Raw genomic sequence first — 21,330 nt, forward strand, 5'->3', positions numbered from 1 at the left:
ATTTTTACGAAACTGCCCCCATATCAAGAACGAGGATGATTTACTTTTGATAAATGAAAAACAAATTTCGATATGAAATTCGAATTTTTCAGCAAAAGAAATTGAGATAGTATTTTTACTAAACTACCCTCTTACCCGAATAAGGAATAATTCCTATTACTTTGTTTCACGATTTACTTTTGACAAGTGAAAAATAAATTTTGATCTGAAATTGGAATCGTTGCTTCTAACCCTAATTTGAACTACGAACGAAAATAAGATGCTATTTTTACGAATCTACCCCCATATAAAGAACGATGAATAATTCGTACTACTTTATTACACGATTTACTTTTCATAAATGAAAAAAAAAAAAAAAGACCCGAAATTTAAATCGTTGCTCATAACCCTAATTTGAACCACGAATGAAAAAAAGATGTTATTTTTACGAATCTACCCTTGTATAAAGAACGATGACTAATTCCTACCACTTTATTACACGATTTACTTTCGATAACTGGAAAAAAAAAATTTTGACCCAAAATTTAAATCGTTGCTCCTAACCCTAATTTGAACCACGAACGAAAAATAAGATGCTATTTTTACGAATCTACCCCTGTATAAAGAACGATGAATAGTTCCTACCACTTTATTACACGATTTAATTTTGATAAATGAAAAACAAATTTTGATTCGAAATTGAATCGTTGCTCCTAACCCTAATTTGAAGCACGAACGAAATAAGATGCTAATTTTACGAAACTACCCCTGTATAAAGAACGATGAATAATTCCTACCACTTTATGACACGATTTACTTTCGAAAAATGAAAAACACATTTTCATTTATCAAATATAATCCGAACATAAAGTTAGATCAACACGAACCCTTTTGTTGATAAGAAGAAAAGAAGATGGCAATGTGAGGAATCTTTTTAAGAGAAAGTATGAAAATAAAGAAGGGAAGGCTTGTCATTTCTAGAACAAGAATATGCATTTTTTCAGCCACCCTCCAAAGAATCTAAATCCATTCACTTTTCTTCGTCGTTGTTAGGGTTTCGGGAAAAGATATCTCGAGGTTCCACGACTTTTTGGATAAAATCTCTCGGGAAATTCCATACCTTTCATCGAGAATATATGTTTTAATCACGTTTGACTTTCGTTTTAAACCATTTGCATTATTTTAAGCTGCATTTCTTCTCGAGAGCTAGGAATCTCTCGAGAAATTCTTACCTTTCATCGAGAATATATGTTTTAATCAGGGTTGACTCTCGTTTTAAACCATATGCATTATTTTAAATTTCGGGATCTCTCGAGAAATTCCTTACCTTTCATCGAGAACATATGTTTTAATCATATTTGACTTTCGTTTTAAACCATTTGCATTATTTTAAGCTGCCTTTTTCTCGATACTAAGAATAATTTACTAACAAGTTAAGAATGGAAAAGGGAAGTAATTAAAATTTCTTCATGAACTATAAACCCTAAAACCACACCAAGAAAGTAACCTTTTTTAAGCCTTTTTTTAATATAATTATTTAAAGTCACCCACCATTCTCACAATCTCTCTGGATTTAGGCTCTCTTAGCAGCCATGTTTTTGTTGATGTTTCAGATACTAAACTTGTTTCAAAACAGTCTCTTTTTCTTCGATTAATACCACAGAACAACGCCCAGAAACATCCTCAAATTCCTCGTCCGACCAGCTTCCATTTTTGTTGTTCGTTCGAGAATGTTTCCTGTTCTTAGCATTCTCTTGATATGGATGTCTGGTTTGTTCTTTCTTGTCGCCTCGGCTTCTTTCAATCTGACATTGCCCCACCAGCATCCTGACCCTGATTCTGTTGCTGATGAACTTCAAAGGTAAACTGAAAATTTTCAGCTTCTTTTATTGGGTTTCTTTTAGATTTCTTTTTTAATCTGTTTTTGTTGATGAACTAGCGTTCGATCGAGGGGAGGAATGTGTTTTTTTTGTTCTTGTGTTGTTTTTCACTTGGGTTTGGATGAACCCATCTGAAATTTTCTTGCAGTTTCTTGCGTTTTCCTGCATTTTCTCGCCATCCAAACAGAAACAGAGCATTGCTCTGTTTTCTTATCCTTTTCTTGCTGGAGAGTTAACGTGTGTCGATTGATTGTTTTTACATCTGGGTTTCTCTAAAAATCTCTGTTTTCAAAAACCCATTTCAAATTTTCGTGTATTTTCTTGCATTTTCCTGCATTTTCTCGCCAACCAAACAGAAACAGAGCAACCCTCTGTTTTCTTATCCTTTTCTTGCTGGAGAGTTCACGTGTGTCGATTGATTGTTTTTACATCTGGGTTTCTCTAAAAATCTCTGTTTTCAAAAACCCATTTCAAATTTTCGTGTATTTTCTTGCATTTTCCTGCATTTTCTCGCCAACCAAACAGAAACAGAGCAACCCTCTGTTTTCTTATCCTTTTCTTGCTGGAGAGTTCACGTGTCTCGATTCTTTGTTTTTCCATTTGGGTTTCTCTAAAACTCTCTGTTTTCAAAAACCCATTTGAAATTTTCATGTATTTTCTTGCATTTTCCTGCATTTTCTTGCATTTTCTCGCCGTCCAAACAAAAACAGAGCATTCCTCTGTTTCTCTGCAACTCACGCCTCTGTTTCCCTCACAGGACAGTCAATGCATCGATATCGAGAAGAAAAGCGCTATCCATCGAATCAAAGGATCAAGCCTTCTCTTGCCTCACCGGAAACCCCATCGACGATTGCTGGCGTTGCGACCCAAATTGGGCGGCGAACCGGCAGAGACTTGCCGACTGCGGCATCGGGTTCGGCCGCGACGCCATGGGTGGCAAAGGCGGCAAGATCTACATCGTCACCGACTCCTCAGATTCCAACCCGGAAAACCCAACTCCGGGAACCCTCCGCCACGCCGTGATCCAATTCGAACCACTCTGGATCATCTTCTCCGCCGACATGACAATCAAACTCAAATATGAACTTATCATCAACAGCTTCAAAACGATCGACGGCCGTGGCGCCAACGTCCACATCACCGGCGGTGGTTGTATCACTATCCAATACGTGTCCAACATCATCATCCACAACATCCACGTGCATCACTGTGTACCCTCTGGCAATGCCAACATAAGGTCCGTAAATCTTTACTTTTTTTCCTTAAAAATAATAAACAAAAGTAATTAAAAGTTGGATCTTGATATTGTTTAAAAGTTGGATCTTGAGCTTTCTCGAGCGGTTTCTACACTCTTATAAATGGCGTTTTGTTCTCCTTTCAAACTAAGGTGGGATCTTACAATACACCCCGTTTGGGGCCCAACGTCTTTTTTCGCACTTGTTCCATTCTCCAAACGATGTGGGACCTTGCAATCCACTCTCCTTCGGGGCCCAAAGTTTTATTGACACCCCGCCTCGTGTCCACCCCCTTCGTAGCTTAGCCTTTTTGCTGGCACACCGCTTCGTGTCCACCCTTTCAGTGCTTAGCCTCCTTGCTAGCCCACTGCTTCGTGTCCACCTTCCTTCGGGGCTCAGCCTCCTTGCTAGCACACCACCTTGTGTCCACCCCCTTTGGAGCTCAACCTCCTTGCCAGCACACCACCTCGTGTCCACACCGCTTCAAGGCACAGCCTCCTCGTTGGGAGCTCAACCTCCTTGCGAGCACACCACCTCGTGTCCACACCCCTTCGAGGCACAACCTCCTCGTTGGCACATTACCTAGTATCTCTGCTTCTAATACCATTTGTAACTGTCCAAGATTTTTAAAACTATCGGGGAGAAGTTTCCACACCCTTGTAAAGGTGCTTTGTTATTCTCTCTAACTAACATGAGATTTTACTACCACAGCTATATAAAATATATTTCATAATTAATTTATATCTTAAATCAAATTTCATAATATTTTATTCTAATAAGCTACTATGATGATCGAAAGGTCAACCCCGACCCATGTTGGGCACCGAGGGCTATCGGACGGGGACGGGATCTCAATATTCAGCTCAAGAAAAATTTGGATAGACCATTGCTCGCTTTCATACTGCACCGACGGGCTAATAGACGCAATAATGGGATCGACAGGTATAACAATATCGAACAGCTATTTTTCGCACCACGACGAGGTGATGCTGCTGGGACACGACGACCGGTATGTGCAGGACTCGGGTATGCAAGTGACCATAGCGTTCAACCACTTCGGTGAGGCTCTGGTGCAGCGCATGCCCAGGTGCAGACATGGCTACATTCATGTGGTCAACAATGACTTCACGGCTTGGGAAATGTACGCCATTGGCGGCAGTGCTCGCCCCACTATTAACAGCCAGGGTAACCGTTACGTGGCTCCTGTCAACCCCAATGCTAAAGAGGTAATTATCTCTTTTTCCTTTTCTTTTTCACTTTTTTTTAATTTTTTTTTTAATTTTTTTTAAAGCTTTTTGAAATTTTTTTATATTTAAATATATATTTTTTCTATTTAATTTAAATATAATGGGGAAGGAATATGAAAAGTATTTTTTCTATTTAATCTAATTTCTTTCGTATAATAATAATAATTAAAAAAAAAACTTTAAATTTAAGTTTTTGGGAAATATTATTTTGTTTTTTTTTTAAAAAAAAAAGCTTTAATTAGGATTTTGTTGGTTAAGAATTAACAAAATTAAATATCAATTTATATACATAAAAAAAATTATAAACGGAGAATAATTATTTTCTATGAAATATTTGCTCAATTTGCTAAATTAAATATTTAATAACTTATTTTTTAAATATTTAATTAAAAATTACTCGATTCATCTTAATTTAATTTTAATTGAACCAATAAATTAATTCAATTTATAAAAAATTTATTTCTAAATTTTTATATATTATATTATAGCACAAATTTTTTAAAAGAAATTAAAAAAAAATGCAAGTTGAGTACTAAAATGGAATAAAATAAAGATTCTTAAGAATTGGAAAGGGGCGGCGGCGCCGCTCATGGGCCGAGCTTTTGAGTTGAGGAATGTGTGAAGCGGAGGAAGGCATGGGAAAGAAAGGATTAGATTCCTTATCCCACATGCTTGGGGCGGCGCATGACGTTGACGCGCTGCCAACAAATCACCATTTCTTAATGGGCCATCCCTTTCCGTTCTTTCTTTTCGTGTTTTTGGCCGGACTTGGAGGGAGGGGCCGGAATCTAAAGGGACTACCGTTGGAATTTTGACGGTGACGGCTGGGTTTTAAAATTTTGATAATCACAGGTGACGAGACGTTTAGATGCGGCGGAGACGGAATGGACGGCGTGGAATTGGCGGACGGACGGTGATATTTTGGTGAACGGCGCGTTTTTTGTGCCGTCCGGTGCCGGACTTAGCACCCAGTACGGTAAAGCCTCCAGTACTGAGCCTAAGTCGGTGGCTCTTATCAATCAGCTCACTATGAACGCCGGCGTTTTGGGTGCCCCAAGGTAAATTAAATATTTTTCATTTTATTTATAAAAAAAAAAACCCTTAAATTTTTAAATAAATTTTAAAAAATATTATTACATTTTTTAATAAAAATAGTTAATATTTTTAATTTTAATTTTTAAAGAGGTTAAAAAATACTCTTAAATTTTCAAAAAATTTATTAATACCCTTTTCTTTTTTAATTTCAAAAAATACTTTTAAAATCTTTTAAAAACATTTTATTGAATTTTATAAAAAAAAACTAATTTTTTTTTATTATCTAACATAATCTTAAAATTTATAATTTTATTGTATACAAATTTAAAAAAAATAAATATCAAGCATTTTTTTTAATGATTATTTCATATAATAAAAAACAAATCAACAATAATATATATATAATTTTTAAAAATATTTAATAAATCCTTTTATATTTTTTTGTACTTTTAATAATTTTGTTTTATTCTAAATTTATTTTTAATCTAGTTTTATGTCTAGATTTATTAATTTTAAAAAATTACAAATATATCGGGAGACTTTAGGTAGACCTTTTTAAAATATTTAAAATATTAAATTTATTTAACATAAAATTAAATGTCGGGTATCTATCACGACCTAACTATGGTTATCAAACGAGTCCAACGAATAAAAAAAATATAATTTTTTTTAAAGAATTTTAAAAATTACTCAACCCCACCAAGTGGGACACATAATAACACCAATTTCATAAGCTTTTAACACGTCATCAAAGCATGAAAGTGTTACCCTTTTTCCTTGAAGGGTTAAGGTTTTGTCGGGCTTTTCCATTTCCACGTGGAAAATGCTTCTTTTATTTAATTTGATTAAACTTAATTTTGATTATTATTATTATTTTTTTTTTTTAATTTGTTCGTTAATGTGCAGGTATAGTAATGGTGAAGGGATTGTATATCCAGGATTTAGCGGCAGCACTGGCGGCGGTAATGGCGGATATGGCGGCGGCACTGTCATTAATAATAGCCCGATGTATGGAAATAGCGGTGGTGGTGAGGATGACTTTTACGGAATGATATTTAAAGGCGGCGGTAACAGAGTATCGCCGCCGTGGTCGCCGCCGATGATCTTATGTGTTCAAATTTTAGTAGTTTTGTATATAGTAACAAATAATAGTGGTTTATTGACGTTATAGAAAAGGGAAAAGAGTTTTATGAAGCTTATATAGTTAAATTAAGTTGGATTATATATTTCAAAGTTAAAAGGGAATTTGAGATTATTTCAAAATTTTAGTATTCTTTTTTCTTCTTTGACTCGAGATCTCTACCCGTTGAGCCATAAGATGCTCGATCGAAGCATATTAGGTGACTCAATACTATCAAATAGGAGCTTATTGAGGTATTATAATAGTTACTCGGGATGTCATAGGCTTCGCTGCTCATTTTGAGCCTATGTCGAGAAGGAAAAAAGGCATGCTTGCAATGGAGGTCGAGGTCGCCATTTAGGGGAATCAAACCCATGACCACTTGGTTAAAAGTCATGCCCTCTACTGATGTCATGGTCTTCGTTGCAAACATAGAGCCTATGCCGAAAAAGAAAATAAAAACAAGCTTGCAACAAAGGTCGCCGTCTATGGGAATCGATCCACAACAACATGGTTAAAAGCCATGCGCTTTACCAGTTGAGCTAAGACAGCTTCTTCAAAAGTTCGCAATCAAAGCTTACCGGTGATTAAATAAAAGGTTCTCAATCGAAGTAACACCCTGAGATGTCATGGTCTTCGTTTGCAACAAAGACCGCGTCTGTGAGAATCAAACCCACGACCTCATAGTTAAAAGCCATGCGCTCTACCAGCTGAGCTAAGACAGCTTCAAAAAAGGTTCTAAATCATAGCTTAGTGAGACAATATAACCACTGGCCGGGATGCCATCTGTGGGAATCGAACCCACGACCACATGGTTAAAAGCTATGCGCTCTACCAGCTGAGCTAAGACGGCTTCGTAAAAGGTTCTAAATCATAGCTTAGTGAGACAATATAACCACTTTTAGCCTAATAGGGAAATAGAAACACGCTCGCGCAACAGAGGTCGCCGTCTGTGGGAATCGAACCCACAACCACATGGTTAAAAGCCATGCGCTCTACCAACTGAGCTAAGATAGCTTCGTAAAAGGTTCTAAATCATAGCTTAGTGAGACAATATAACCACTTTTAGCCTATACCGAATAGGATAATAGAAACACGCTCGCGCAACAGAGGTCGCCATCTGTGGGAATTGAACCCACGACCACATGGTTAAAAGCCATGCGCTCTACCAGCTGAGCTAAGACGGCTTCATAAAAGGTTTTAAATCATAGCTTAGTGAGACAATATAACACTGGGCGGGTCTTAACTGCTCACACTTAGGCTATGCCGAATAGGGAAATAGAAACACGCTGCGCAACAGAGGTCGCCGTCTGTGGGAATCGAACCCACGACCACATGGTTAAAAGCCATGCGCTCTACCAACTGAGCTAAGACGGCTTCGTAAAAGGTTCTAAATCATAGCTTAGTGAGACAATATAACCACTTTTAGCCTATACCGAATAGGATAATAGAAACACGCTCTCGCAACAGAGGTCGCCATCTGTGGGAATTGAACCCACGACCACATGGTTAAAAGCCATGCACTCTACCAGCTGAGCTAAGACGGCTTCATAAAAGGTTCTAAATCATAGCTTAGTGAGACAATATAACACTGGGCGGGTCTTAACTGCTCACTTTTAGGCTATGCCGAATAGGGAAATAGAAACACGTCGCCGTCTGTGGGAATCGAACCCACGACCACATGGTTAAAAGCCATGCGCTCTACCAACTGAGCTAAGACGGCTTTGTAAAAGGTTCTAAATCGAATAGGGAAATAGAAACACGCTGCGCAACAGAGGTCGCCATCTGTGGGAATCGAACCCACGACCACATGGTTAAAAGCCATGCGCTCTACCAACTGAGCTAAGACGGCTTCGTAAAAGGTTCTAAATCATAGCTTAGTGAGACAATATAACCACTTTTAGCCTAATAGGGAAATAGAAACACGCTCGCGCAACAGAGGTCGCCGTCTGTGGGAATCGAACCCACGACCACATGGTTAAAAGCCATGCACTCTACCAGCTGAGCTAAGACGGCTTCATAAAAGGTTCTAAATCATAGCTTAGTGAGACAATATAACACTGGCCATGGTCTTAACTGCTCACTTTTAGCCTATGCCGAATAGGGAAATAGAAACACGCTGCGCAACCAAGGTCGCCGGGAATCGAACCCACGACCACATGGTTAAAAGCCATGCGCTCTACCAGCTAAGCTAAGACGGCTTCGTAAAAGGTTCTAAATCATAGCTTAGTGAGACAATATAACACTGGCCGGGATGTCATGGTCTTAACTGCTCACTTTTAGCCTATGCCAAATAGGAAAATAGAAACACGCTCGCGCAACAGAGGTCGCCGTCTGTGGGAATCGAACCCACGACCACATGGTTAAAAGCCATGCGCTCTACCAACTGAGCTAAGACGGCTTCTTAAAATGTTTTAAATCATAGCTTATTGCGACAATATAACACTGGCTGGGTCTTCATTGCTCACTTTTAGCCTATGCCGAAAAGGAAAATAGACACACGCTCACAAACAGAGGACGCTGTCAAACCCACGACCACATGGTTAAAAACCATGCACTCTACCAGCTGAGCTAAGACGGCTTCTTAAAAAGTTCTAAATCATAGCTTATTATTGAGACAATATAACACTGGTCAGGGATGTCATGGTCTTCACTGCTCACTTTTTGCCTATGCCGAAAAGGAAAATAGACACACGCTCACACAACAGAGGTCGCCGTTGCCGTCTGTGGGAATTGAACCCACGGCCACATGGTTAAAAGCCATACGCTCTACCAACTTATTAAAAGGTTCTAAATCATAGCTTATTGAGACAATATAACACTTGTTGGGGATGTCATCGTCTTCACCACTCACTTTTAGCCTATGCCAAAGAAAATGAGAAAATGGAAATAGAAACACGCTCACGCAACAGAGGTCGCCGTCTATGATAATCAAACCACAATCACTTGGTTAAAAGCCATGCTCTCTACCAACTGAGCTAAGACGACTTCTTACAAGGTTCTCAATCGAAGCTTACTAGTGATTAAAATACTATCAAATCATAGCTTATTGAAGCAATATAACACTTAGCCGAGGATCATCGTACACAGCTACTTGAAATTAATTATATAAATTTATATATATTTATAATTCAAAAATAAATATTGGGCCTTCGTGGGCTTTTGTTTTGTGGACCTTTTCCAAAGATTCATTTTTTTTATTCAAAGTTTTTTTTTCTTCATTAAAAATAAAAATAAGAATGATAATTAAGGAGTAAATTCACCACGATCCAATATTTCTAATTTGTATTGATATAATTAAATTTATTATTATCTATTCGTTTAAGTTTCCGAATTAGAATAATAATTCCGCTTATGGTAAGAAATATCGATTTAATACGACTATTCTTAATTTTTTTAAATATAAAATGACATTTAATTATACTCGTAATATATAATTTTTATCGGTTTAAATCTAAGTCTATTTTACTGTTTTACAACACGTAAAAAGAAGTTATTGCATGAACGTCTAGTTAGCAAACATTTTTCTCAATAAGTTGGCATAAACGATTGCTGAAATTTTATCGATTGTAATAAGTAAATGACAGTTTTACCCTTTAAACTATGCTCGAATTGGTTTTTTATTTTTATTTTTTATTTTTATTTTTTATTTTTTTTTATAGATAATGGGTTCTAGTACTTAAAATAAGTATGAAAATTACAATAAATATCTATTAGAAACTTAGTGATGAAACATGTAAATTATTTTCTCACAAAGTTCGGAAATTTTAATGTTTCGACAAAGGACAACAAAAATCTTCACTCTCAAATCAAACCCATCCCTGTCGGTTCCTCGTCTCCGCCGCCGCTCCGGCGGATTTCACCTCATTTTCTTTCCCGCCAAACACACCCCTATCGGCTTCTCGTCTCCTCCGGTGCTCCGGCGGCCGCCACAGCGCCATTTCCGACCACCTCTGCTTCAGCTTCATCTCGAAACTTCTTATAAATATCACTCTTGTAAAAACCCCTCGTCCTAATCACTAAAATCAACGAAACAAACATACCCAACAAAGTAACTCCGGTGATTACAAGAAACGACCGCTTAAAACACTCTCCGCCGTAGCATTTCAGCTCCTCCCCTGTTTTTCTTACAAGCCCTTTCGCCGCCAGCTGCTTCGCCGCCTCTTTGTCGTACAAATTCCCGGCCACTTTCACATTCAAAACGTATAATCCAATCGGACTAGCCACCGACCCGAAATTGTAAAGCGTAGAGTAATATTTCAACCCAAATAGCTCGGAAATTATGGCGAAAAGCAACGGCCACTGAGCTCCGAAACAGAATCCGATCACGATTGAAGCTACATAAAGCCCATTTGGAACGGCGAAGGCGATGATCAAATGACCGATACATGACAAAAGAAGTGTTAAAGAAAGCATTAAAGGACGTGGGAATTTGTATTTTGTTAGAACAATTTCAGAGACAAAACCAGAGGCGACACGTCCGAGGTAATTCCATATACTAACGAGTGTCACGAATGTGCTAATGCTTCTTTTTGGGTATCCTAAGGACATTCCAATCTGACCCAGATTGTCAATCGCCGTCAAAGTTCCGCCGACGCCGCAAATTGCAGAGAAGAACAGAATTGCCATGTCCATGCTGAACAGAGCTTGTAGAATTGTGAAATCCTCGCCGCGCTCCGGCGGGTTGAAGATTGTTGTCCAGCAAGATGGTTGTTTTTGTTGTCGGGTTTGTTTTTGGGGCTCTGTTTTTGGGGTATTGGGTTTCTCTGTAAGGATTTGAAGTGGGTTTGGGAGATTAATGGCGGCGGATTTGAGTTTTGAGAGGTTGTATTCTTCGACGATGACGACGGCGAGAGGGAGGAAGAGGAGGAGGAGGACGACGGCGGCGCTGCCACCGAATTCGGCTTGGGTGAATATTAATTTGCTTTCTATGATGATCATTAGCATTAGGAATCCGGCGAGGGCGAGGGAAATGTAGAGGAAATTGTAGAAGACTTTGAGCTCGTTTGGCTGTCGGATTACTTTCATGATCCGAATTGTTCGTAAAAATGCGAAGGATATGGCCGCCGGAAGCCATCCGATTAGGAGTATTAAGGATTTGGTGTCGGAGCCGTAGAATGCGTGGAAGAGCTGCGTAATTATGGCGCCGCTTAGCCCGACATACCCCTTTAAGATACCTGTTCACAATTCAAATAAATAATTAAATTAAAAAAAATAAAAAATAAAACTCTTAATATTAATTTTAATTTTTTTTTTAACTTTAAAAAAAATTGAAAAATACCTTTTATGGTTAAGACGATATTTAAAAAGAAACCCATGAAATTAAAAAAAAAAATTCAAAAAAAAAAATATATATTACCGTCAATATATGGACGAATACCGTCTATCTACTCTTCATAAATTATTTTTAAATTTTTTAATATTATTTTTGAAAATTCGCGAGTATTTTTAGATTTTTTTTTAATTAGTAGTATTAATGAAAAATTTGAACACGAGAATACTTCTCGAGAGTTAAAGGGTATTTTTGAAAATCTTTTAAAAGTTCAGGGTTAATTTTGAAACAAAATATTACCGTAAAAGTTTTGTTTTTTTTTTTTTTTTTTGAAGTGTAAGGGTATTATTAGAATTTTTAAAAATTTAGAGATATTTTTTTTAGATAAAATATAAAGTTTAACTAAATAAATATTTAAAAATAATATTTATTTAAAATAATACAAATATTTCAAATTGGCATCATGGGATGAAAATGAAATAAAAAGTAATAATAAATAATAGAAAATAAAATAAATTCGAAAATTAAAAATAAAAAAAAAAAGAAAAGAAAAAGTATGTTAATTTAAATTAATTAAAAATCGAGTGGAAATTACGTTTATACTTTAAATGGGAAGCTTCAAAATCAAAATTTGGTGAACCCTAGAATTTGGGAAAACACATTAAATATGAGTTTAATTAATTAGGTTAAATTTACTCGAACACTCAACTTAAAACACAACACACAAGTTTCGTGTGAATGTTTTGAAAAAACATAATACACTGCTCGGTTTTTGTTGTGAAATTACTCGAGAATCTCGCACGTTGTAACTGACAATGTTACACGATTGAACGTCAGAGGAACGTCGGAGGAAGAAGCTAAAAGTTGTGATTTTGCAAAACATCTAATTTCGAGGGTCGGGTTTATCCTCGATTTTGTCATTCCGACGTAAAAATAATAAATAATAAAAATGTGATTTTTTTTTTTTCGTAATATTGATAATCACTTACCGAGAACGACGCCTCGACTTTCTGGAAAGTTCTTGACACAAGTAACGAGCGAACCGGTATTAGCAAAAGATTGAGAATTAGCTCCAATACAAATGTAGAGACACATTTGCCAAACTTTTGGCGTCGAGATCCGCTTAGTAACGGCGAGCCAAATCATGAAGTAACCAAAGAAGTTCAAGACGGCGCCGATAGATAGAACCACCCACGGCGGTGTAACTTCATTGATAAGGCCAGATAAAACGCCGACGTTTGCACCCAGATCCTTGAAAAAGCTCAACAAATTCAACGTTGTTTGGTCGTAACCTAGAACCGACTTTATGTCGTTGGAATATAAGCTGAACATGTAGGTGGCGCCGGCGGCTGCCATGATTAGAAGTGAAGCGAACACCACAAACCACCGCCCGGTGATGATGTGGACGGCGAGGGTTCTGATGTTGGAGCCGCCGGAGATTGCTCCGTCGCCTCCCTGACCGGCGGCGACCATTTTTAGAGGTGGAAAATTAAAGAGGGTGGAGATTATTTTGGAGGTATGGTACTTGTGTGGCTGTTAATTGAAGGAGATGTGTGTGGGGGAAATATATAGACGTTTTTGTTGAGTCTCTATAGTTGACTTTTAAGAGTCCAAATGGAAATTAATTAATAATTGTCATTTTATCCTATGCCCTAGAGTCGGGTTACCCTAATTCTTATACAAAGATGTTTATTTAACTCACGGAATCTTAGTCCCGGGAAGACCTGTTCTAAACCCAAATGAGGAATTTCTGTTTAAACGAGAAATAAAGCATGAGATCCCACATCGGTTGGGAAGGAGAACGAATAAGAGTGGAAACCAGTCCATAGTAGACACGTTTTAAAAATCTTGAAAGGAAGTCTGAAAGGAAAAACCAAAAGAGGACAATATCTGCTAATGGTGAGCTTGAGCTGTTACATAAAGCCTTTCTTGTCGACAATTTTGGGTTGGTGATTCGAATGACTCGAATAGGGTTCACAACCCAACCTTTTTAATTAGGGTTGGTGGTTCGAACGAGGGTTCCCAACCCAAACTTCTTACTTTTGGGTTGGGTCGTCAAGTTATTCACATTTTTTTTTAATTATTTAAAAAGATCATAATTATTCATAATACATGTCATATTAATAACTAAAATTATATGAAACATTCATATATTACACCGTGTTACTAACATTTGTTACAAACTTAAAATATTCTTAATTTTCGTAACAATTTTAAAATTAGGGTTGGGTTGGATTGTGAACTCTATTTTCAGGTCGATTTGAAAAAAAAAAAAAAAAAAAAAAAAAGAACTCAAACCCGAGCCAAAATTTTCATTTTTTAAAAAATTCAACACAACCCAAATCGACAAAAAAAAGTCTAACCCAACTCAACCCCGACAGTTTGAACTAAACAGTTCAAATTGTTCGGATATTCATAGTAACTATCAATTGTTCTAAACATCTGTTAACCGTAATTCCATATATTTTTTCTTTTACTCGAGTGTCAGATTTCTTTTTATAAAGACAAGATAATTATATAGTTTGTCAAATAAATTAATTTAGGCTCTAACATATTTAATATATATATAATAATAATAATAATAATTTTCAAATATAACTTAATATATTCAGAAAATATTTAGTCATAGTTTGGTATGGAAGCATAAATAAATAATATTTTCAAACCACCAAACCCTAAAATTAATTCAAATTTATATTATTTTATAATTAATAAATTTTAGAAATATTAATATTTTTCACAATTTTAGTTTAATTTTTATTTTTTTTTCTATTGATTTTACTTTTTTTTTATTATTATTATAATAAAAAGTATTTTATATTATAATTTTTGGGAATTGATTCCATTAATTATTATTTTTATTTATTTAAAGATTAAATAGTGGAAATTTTAATGGAAATTATTTATATTTATTTCATTTTTCCAAAGAGGATGGAGGTTGATTTATGATAAGAGAAGATGACAGCTTGGCTTTGAATTAATTTGGTTCAAACAATGTGTTGAAAATTCAAAAAAGATTATCACTATAATAATGTTTCCAAAATAATTATTTTTAGGGTATTAAGCGTTCTTCAGCTGTGACGCTCGAGGAAAGAACGAGTATTTAAATGAATCGATACCACATCCGAGAACTAAAAAGTTGATAATTATGATATATACAAACAAAATACTTCTGTATTTTGAGTTAGTTTGAACTTCGTAATTAACCGAGCACGTGAGCGAAGACGAAGTATGTTGAAAGAACGGATTGCTTTCACTCTAGAAATACTTCATGTAATAGCCCATGTCCACTGTTAGTAAATATTATCCGTGTTGGCCCGTTATGTATCGTCGTTAGTCTTATGGTTTTAAAATGTGTTTACTAGGGAGAGATTTTCATACCCTTGTAAAGAATGTTTCGTTCCCCTCTTCAACTGATGTGAGATCTCATAGTTCAAAACAAGTAGATAATTTTGTCAAGATATCATATTATAAATTTAAATTCCATGAATTGACGGGAAAGTATTATAATACGAACATATATAAGAAGACATCCAAAGACGCAAAAATTCAAATTTTTGGACCACACCAAACAAAAAGTAGTTGATAGAAGAGACGAAAATAAACAATTCAAAGTACGTGATTGACTAATTATTTGTGAATTATAGGTTGAATTGAGTTGGATAGTTGAGCTTCAGTTTTTTTAATTATATTTATTCAGAGCATATATTTCTCTTAATAATTAAAATCTCATAAAAATATTATTAACATATTATTAATTTATTGAATTTCAAGTAGAAACTCAAAACTTTAAATTTTTTTAAATTTTATTAAACAAATTATTGAAATTTAAAAGATGTGAATGAATATATTAACTATTTCTTTATTTTTCGATCACACATCTTGTTCTTTCTTTAACAATTTCTAATCTCTAGTGAACCTCTCAATAGGATGCGAACCCATATGAAGTTCTGACCATCGTCAGAGAAAAAAGATTTGTAGAATTCCCGAGAAATTCTTCGATTTCTTCCGAGAGCGGATGATTATTCATCTGCTTCTCACATTCCGTGAATAGTGGAGACATTGAGGAATATCCAGAAAAGCATTTAGGGAATCGGTCTGATTCTATCTCTGTTCATTCCATTTGAAGAAAGGAAGGATCCCAATCTTTCTTTTAGTTCCAAGTCGATCACCTAACTATGTTTAAAAATTTAAAACCATGATATAAAAATGTAAATAAATAAATTAAACTTATAATGATGCACATTTTACTTGAACTACTACAAGACTTCCCAAAATTTGATGTATATTATTAACTTTGCTTTATTTGTTAATAAAAGAAACAAAAAAGGGATGGGAGGACACCAATTTGCAGCAAGTGGGTTTTATAGTCAACCAATCAAAAACTACACTTTCTTCTCTAATTTTTCCACAAAAACTAAAGTCAAGTAAATCATGAACAACAGCCGACGAAAATAGTGCCATTGCAAGTACATGTCAAGACAGTGGGGATGGATTGAAGGCAAGTCAACAATTCCAATAGTTGTGGGCCAAACCATACCATTTTTCTTCCATTAATGGCCTCTCTTACCTTTCCACTCTTAACTGAGAGGAGACTTCTGGTCTGCCATTCATGCCCCTTTCATGTAGGGTGCCCTCTGACTTCTACACTTCTATTTCCTAATTCGTTAACGGATTATGAATCGAACAAGCTTCGAGTCCTCGAAGATTCGGCTCAACATTTCAGGGTCGACTTAAATCAGTTCTCTTTCCATTATCAGATACATGAAAGCAAGATGAAACAGCAGCCATCTGCTGGCAGGCCATGGTACAGTTACTATATCCTAGATGACTAAAAGTTCGACGACATCGTGCGTGTAGTACTTACTAGATAAAACTGATAATGTGCTAACAGTCAACATTCAATAACGATCAAATGATGATGGTCTCCCTGCTGCTCTGCTAGGGCGATCGTAAGGAGCGGGTCTGTTCCTGTAGCTTCTTCCCTCGTTGCGTGCTGGACCGCTGCTTTCGTACTTATCAACCCCACGAGGTCCACCATCTCTATAATAGCCCCTATCTTTACCAAAGCTGTTTACGGGAAATCGACCAGAGTCGTTGTTGTACCTACTGCTTCCAAAGCGGTCTCCGCTAGGTGGGTACCTATAGGGATGAGAGGATTCATCAAGTATAATGCTGCAAGGAATTAATTGAGAAGTCATGTGATTAACTCAGCAAAACAAAGGATATTGGATCACTCTTCTGTTAATTTATCGTATTCTAGTGATAATTACTTTAAAAGGATAAATTTTAAGACTAGAAAAATAACCATTTCCATTCCCAAACATACTTTATACACAAAATAAAATTCAAATCCATAGAAATATCAGTCAGTACCTGTCACTAACATAGCGATCGCGACTTCCATATTTGTCCCTGCTGCTATCAAAACGATCTCTATCTCCAAGGCGTCCACCGCCTTCATAACGATCATCCACATAACGATTATTATCTCCAGCAAAGTGATCCCCATAATCGCTATCCCCAAGTCGAGGACGTGAAAGAAATGAGTCTCCTCCCCTTCCTCGACCACCACCCACAGGACAATCTCTGGCCCAGTGTCCAGGACGTCCACATTTGAAGCATTCATCTTGCCTAGCAGATCTATCTCCTCCTCCACCACCATAGCTGCTATCCCTGCCACCACTTGAGTAGCCTCCCCCCCTGTAACCATGGTCCATATCTTCTCCCATTTTAGGTTCAGCCTTGTTCACTGAAATGATTCGTTCTCCAAATTCCTGTCCATGCATCTCTCTGATAGCATCATCCATTCCCCGTCGATCTGAAAACGTGATAAACCCAAAGCCACGTGGGCGCCCTGTATTTTTTTCCAACATGATCTACAGGAACGCCAAAGAGGAAGTTTACGCCAGTCAATAAAACAGCCCATAGAACTTAAATCAGAGCTAGTAAAGTACATCTCATGCTAATAATGCAGGTCACAACTTCAAACCTACAAGCCATCAGCATAGTTTGAAACTAGATTATGAAGAAAATTTGTCTAACATAACAAAACCTGGCATTAATCAAGAGACGAAGAAGAACATCATAATGAAAGATAAATAAATAGCCCAGGATTCCTATCTCCTCAATATTCAAAGATAAAATGTTTCATGATGAAATCTAAGCCCTAACCACCAATATAAGGTGATTTTGTTTTGGTATTTAAGATCCCATGTGACAACACTCAGAATGTTGGAGTCACTGAAAACGAGGTGAATCTAAGAGCAATGGAAAGTAGACCCAATCTTGGCCTTGAAGCCCACAAATACATTTGTGACATTGTAAAGAGGTATAAAATCAATACCAAACAGTTGCCATGATCAACAAGTTAGAGGTTAAAACTCCATTAAACTATCATTCAGCAAATATGGTAACAGATAAGTTACAGGTACAAGCTGGTGATGACATTCGGCCTATCACATGCTGTATGCACAATAAGTACAACATCTAAAAGAGAAATCGTTCAAAGTTTAAACTTATAGTAATTGATAATAACAGCATAAAATATTTTAAACAGTCTGACAACTTACTTGTTTCTTCCATTTATGAAGAACTCATTGCAACATGTTACATAATTCCTTAACAAAACAAAAGAACCTGCATGTCTTTATCTCTATCTTCTGAAGTGGGAGTATCTTAGACCTCTAGTCCCCTTTTATTCAAAAGAAACAACTCCACAAAAAAAATTGCTACATGGGTTCTGTGCAGTCAGGCATCCAAAATGGCACTCAAATCCAACGTTGACTAAAAAAAACCAAGTACAATCACTTCACTGGATATGTGTATTACTCCAACAAAGGGATTTGTTAACCTCAACAAATAATACACAAGGGAAACACAAGAATTTTATAGCCATCTTGCTATCAATACCATATTGGGATGAGATCTGAAATAGATGGTGGAATAAATCTGAAAGATGAATCCTTAAGCAACATCTTCCAAGATGAATGCTCTAGGAGACATAGGCAAGTTGGAGATGCCAGCACATTCTGTAATTGAGATCCCGTCAGCAGTTTGTAGACAAGAGGATGTACTAGAAAACTTGATGACGACAACAGCTTGCATGGCAACCGTACTTAACTAGGTACATATTCAACCCCTCTTAAGTTTAAATAGAATCAATAATCGAGGAATTCAAACTCTGATAACACAAAATACTGTCAACGAGTATAAAATGAGGGAACTAGCACACCACAAAAAAGGAAAACAAAATAGCAGAATTCTGGACCGATCTTGAGGAACAACTTCAAACAACAGGAAAAGGTTGAAAACCAATGGATGAAAAACTAAAGCTCCATAATTTCTCAGGTTGCCACAGCCTAAATCCATTCCTCTAAATAACTCATAAAAAACCCAACCTGCAACACTGCACCTAAAGACACTCAAATTTAGCTTCAGATCCAATTGCTTTGCTGCAGTCTATACCCAACAAATAGATATCCATAATGCTTGGTCAAACAGAAAGAACTCCAGCATCAGAGGCCTTTAGAGATCTGGAAGGTACAAATGGCAATAATAACCACGTCAACGTCCATTCTCCATGTCCACTGTATAGTATCTTAACATTTTCACCAGAGATGACAACAACCGATCAAAAAAGGCACTCAAACTGACATTCACAATTTAGCTGTCATTGTACAAGGAAATATGTCAAACTAAAGACTACAAATGCAGTATGGCCAATTCTTTGGAAAATACCTGAGCAGCTAAGCCTGGAATTGCTAGTACAATTTCTAGCCACATTAACTGCTGAACAGAAACCAGTACGAACAACTTTCCGATTATGCCTGGACAAATAGGGAACTGACTTTACCTCAGCAAAATGAATTCAAAGAAGCGGTGCCTACTCAAAAGGATAAAATGGCCATTGATCTCCAAACACTGCACCTTGTACATTATCATAAATCTTAGCCAAAAAGGGGGCACCCATTCAACGTATTCTTCATCTTAGAACACTGACAACTCTCAACACCAGTGAAACTAGCAAATGAAAAGCCATCTATCTCTCACTCTGCTAATGATTACAGTAATGGATAGGGAAACGAGGAGAACATTACAAAAGCAGCTAGTAGTATGAAACAATCTTTGTACAACAAAATTTTGCATCCAATGACATATGTCTACAGATATTTTCTGTGATTAGATGACTTAGCAAACCAATTATCTGAGTCAATATGGTAATCTAGCCCAGATCATCTGCCCCGGTACATCATCTCATGCAACCACATAACTTTCATCGTTAAATTTTAGTCATACCATTGGAAAGTAGGGTAAGCCAAGGATAAGATGGAAGGTTTAATAATCATCCAGAGAAAGATAAAGTTCTCCGAGCAAATACTAGAACATTCTATTTTTCGAATACACGAGACATTTTAGTGACTTCAGTTTCCTCTTCAAAAGCATCAAATAACAATAAGCAGGAAGGTCTGCTCGAGCAGGTATCAGCACATGACTTGTTAATAGTTACTCTGGTATTAAATCATTTATCTGTCGCAAAAGAATGACGAGTACTTTTATCCCACAGAACAAGTTAGTCGCTGAGTTCGCAAACTAAAATCCCACCAAACCCCAATCAGCTAGGGAACAAGATTGAGTTTGCAGCCAACCATATTCCAAATTTCCAGACGATAGTACTTTTTCTTAACCAGCAGATCTTAAACAGATAATGCTTAAGCAACGTACAACCCTATGACCTTCAGCATCTCGATGCATTCAACTTCTCATGAACAGTAAAACCGCTTCCCAAAAATTTCATTAACAGCATCCTCATTCACAAGGGGAAAAAAAATTCATCAGAAAGAGAAGAAGACAGAGACAAATTAAAGGTTAAAAAAAAAAGAAGCTGAAAGTAATAGTTAATCTTACAGGGCAAGGTTATTTAGAGGGAAGGGAGTGGAAATTCAGAAATTATATTTCCATACGATCAATAACACTGAAATGAAACCGAATTAATCCAAAATCTCCTCAATTTCCTTCTCATATCAGAAACAGATTAATTACTCATTCCAACGTGCTCAGTTTCTTCGATTTCCAGCCATACAGATCAAACCAAAAATCAAAAAGTAAATCACAAAGGGTAACCTGAGAATCGATAATCTTTCCGAATCGACTGAAGGCATTCTCAAGCTGACGCTCCGTGATTTCCCACGATAACCCACCCACAAATATTCGGTACTCATCTCTCCCAGCCATATCAACACCGTATTTCAGAAAACTCCTCCTGCACAACAAAATCCAGAGTAATTAGGGAAATCCAAGAACAAAATTGAACGGAAATCGATGAGAAACAACATTCATCAAGTGCTTCCTACCTTAAACAACAATTGATTCGATGAATTTGAAGGAAGTTATGAAGATAGAGAAGGGGAATACCTTGTTCGTGCTGTGTAGTGTGAAATATCCTCGAAGAATGAGCCCTCGTTTCCTTCTAGAGATTCCGGAAGAACCCTAGAAAATAAATACGTAAATAGACACGATATTTATTTATTTATTTTTATTTAAATTTAATTTGTTTGATTCC

The 21,330-nt window shown here is 36.5% G+C and overlaps 3 protein-coding genes and 10 non-coding genes across 16 annotated transcripts; 1 reads left to right on the forward strand and 12 right to left on the reverse strand.

Moving 5' to 3' along the window:
* The first annotated feature begins 1,450 nt into the window (after positions 1-1,450).
* LOC111802758 (putative pectate lyase 18) lies at positions 1,451-6,639 on the forward strand. Its single transcript, XM_023687247.2, has 5 exons — positions 1,451-1,840; positions 2,617-3,096; positions 3,894-4,320; positions 5,194-5,399; positions 6,283-6,639. Exons 1-5 carry the CDS (start codon positions 1,710-1,712, stop codon positions 6,545-6,547), a joined length of 1,509 nt encoding a protein of 502 aa, XP_023543015.1. The 5' UTR covers positions 1,451-1,709; the 3' UTR covers positions 6,548-6,639.
* A 509-nt stretch (positions 6,640-7,148) lies between these two features.
* On the reverse strand, positions 7,149-7,222 carry TRNAK-UUU (transfer RNA lysine (anticodon UUU)). Its single transcript has one exon. It is a non-coding gene; the product is annotated as a tRNA-Lys (tRNA).
* A 54-nt stretch (positions 7,223-7,276) lies between these two features.
* TRNAK-UUU (transfer RNA lysine (anticodon UUU)) lies at positions 7,277-7,349 on the reverse strand. The gene has a single exon. It is a non-coding gene; the product is annotated as a tRNA-Lys (tRNA).
* A 91-nt stretch (positions 7,350-7,440) lies between these two features.
* On the reverse strand, positions 7,441-7,513 carry TRNAK-UUU (transfer RNA lysine (anticodon UUU)). The gene has a single exon. It is a non-coding gene; the product is annotated as a tRNA-Lys (tRNA).
* Positions 7,514-7,610: 97 nt separating this feature from the next.
* TRNAK-UUU (transfer RNA lysine (anticodon UUU)) lies at positions 7,611-7,683 on the reverse strand. The gene has a single exon. It is a non-coding gene; the product is annotated as a tRNA-Lys (tRNA).
* Positions 7,684-7,800: 117 nt separating this feature from the next.
* TRNAK-UUU (transfer RNA lysine (anticodon UUU)) lies at positions 7,801-7,873 on the reverse strand. The gene has a single exon. It is a non-coding gene; the product is annotated as a tRNA-Lys (tRNA).
* Positions 7,874-7,970: 97 nt separating this feature from the next.
* Positions 7,971-8,043, reverse strand: TRNAK-UUU (transfer RNA lysine (anticodon UUU)). Its single transcript has one exon. It is a non-coding gene; the product is annotated as a tRNA-Lys (tRNA).
* A 103-nt stretch (positions 8,044-8,146) lies between these two features.
* On the reverse strand, positions 8,147-8,219 carry TRNAK-UUU (transfer RNA lysine (anticodon UUU)). Its single transcript has one exon. It is a non-coding gene; the product is annotated as a tRNA-Lys (tRNA).
* A 56-nt stretch (positions 8,220-8,275) lies between these two features.
* TRNAK-UUU (transfer RNA lysine (anticodon UUU)) lies at positions 8,276-8,348 on the reverse strand. The gene has a single exon. It is a non-coding gene; the product is annotated as a tRNA-Lys (tRNA).
* A 91-nt stretch (positions 8,349-8,439) lies between these two features.
* Positions 8,440-8,512, reverse strand: TRNAK-UUU (transfer RNA lysine (anticodon UUU)). The gene has a single exon. It is a non-coding gene; the product is annotated as a tRNA-Lys (tRNA).
* A 312-nt stretch (positions 8,513-8,824) lies between these two features.
* TRNAK-UUU (transfer RNA lysine (anticodon UUU)) lies at positions 8,825-8,897 on the reverse strand. Its single transcript has one exon. It is a non-coding gene; the product is annotated as a tRNA-Lys (tRNA).
* Positions 8,898-10,221: 1,324 nt separating this feature from the next.
* Positions 10,222-13,298, reverse strand: LOC111801608 (Major facilitator superfamily protein). Its single transcript, XM_023685649.2, has 2 exons — positions 12,758-13,298; positions 10,222-11,673 (listed from the first exon to the last, which is right to left on the reverse strand). Exons 1-2 carry the CDS (start codon positions 13,239-13,241, stop codon positions 10,388-10,390), a joined length of 1,770 nt encoding a protein of 589 aa, XP_023541417.2. The 5' UTR covers positions 13,242-13,298; the 3' UTR covers positions 10,222-10,387.
* A 3,198-nt stretch (positions 13,299-16,496) lies between these two features.
* LOC111801917 (glycine-rich RNA-binding protein RZ1B) lies at positions 16,497-21,306 on the reverse strand. Of its 4 annotated transcripts, none has more exons than XM_023686148.2 (4): positions 21,183-21,306; positions 20,892-21,030; positions 17,145-17,647; positions 16,497-16,910 (listed from the first exon to the last, which is right to left on the reverse strand). In XM_023686148.2, the coding sequence occupies exons 2-4, from the start codon at positions 21,000-21,002 to the stop codon at positions 16,670-16,672; spliced, it is 855 nt and encodes a 284-aa protein (XP_023541916.2). In that variant the 5' UTR covers positions 21,003-21,030; positions 21,183-21,306; the 3' UTR covers positions 16,497-16,669. The 4 variants fall into 4 exon arrangements, with proteins under 4 accessions (XP_023541916.2, XP_086983197.1, XP_086983198.1 ...); XM_087127071.1 differs by having other exon boundaries at positions 16,497-16,943; XM_087127072.1 differs by having other exon boundaries at positions 16,497-16,943; positions 21,122-21,241.
* Positions 21,307-21,330: the final 24 nt, after the last annotated feature.

The sequence above is a fragment of the Cucurbita pepo genome, chromosome 9, assembly GCF_057944985.1.
Source record: "Cucurbita pepo subsp. pepo isolate OVF chromosome 9, ASM5794498v1, whole genome shotgun sequence".
Lineage (NCBI taxonomy): Eukaryota > Viridiplantae > Streptophyta > Magnoliopsida > Cucurbitales > Cucurbitaceae > Cucurbita > Cucurbita pepo.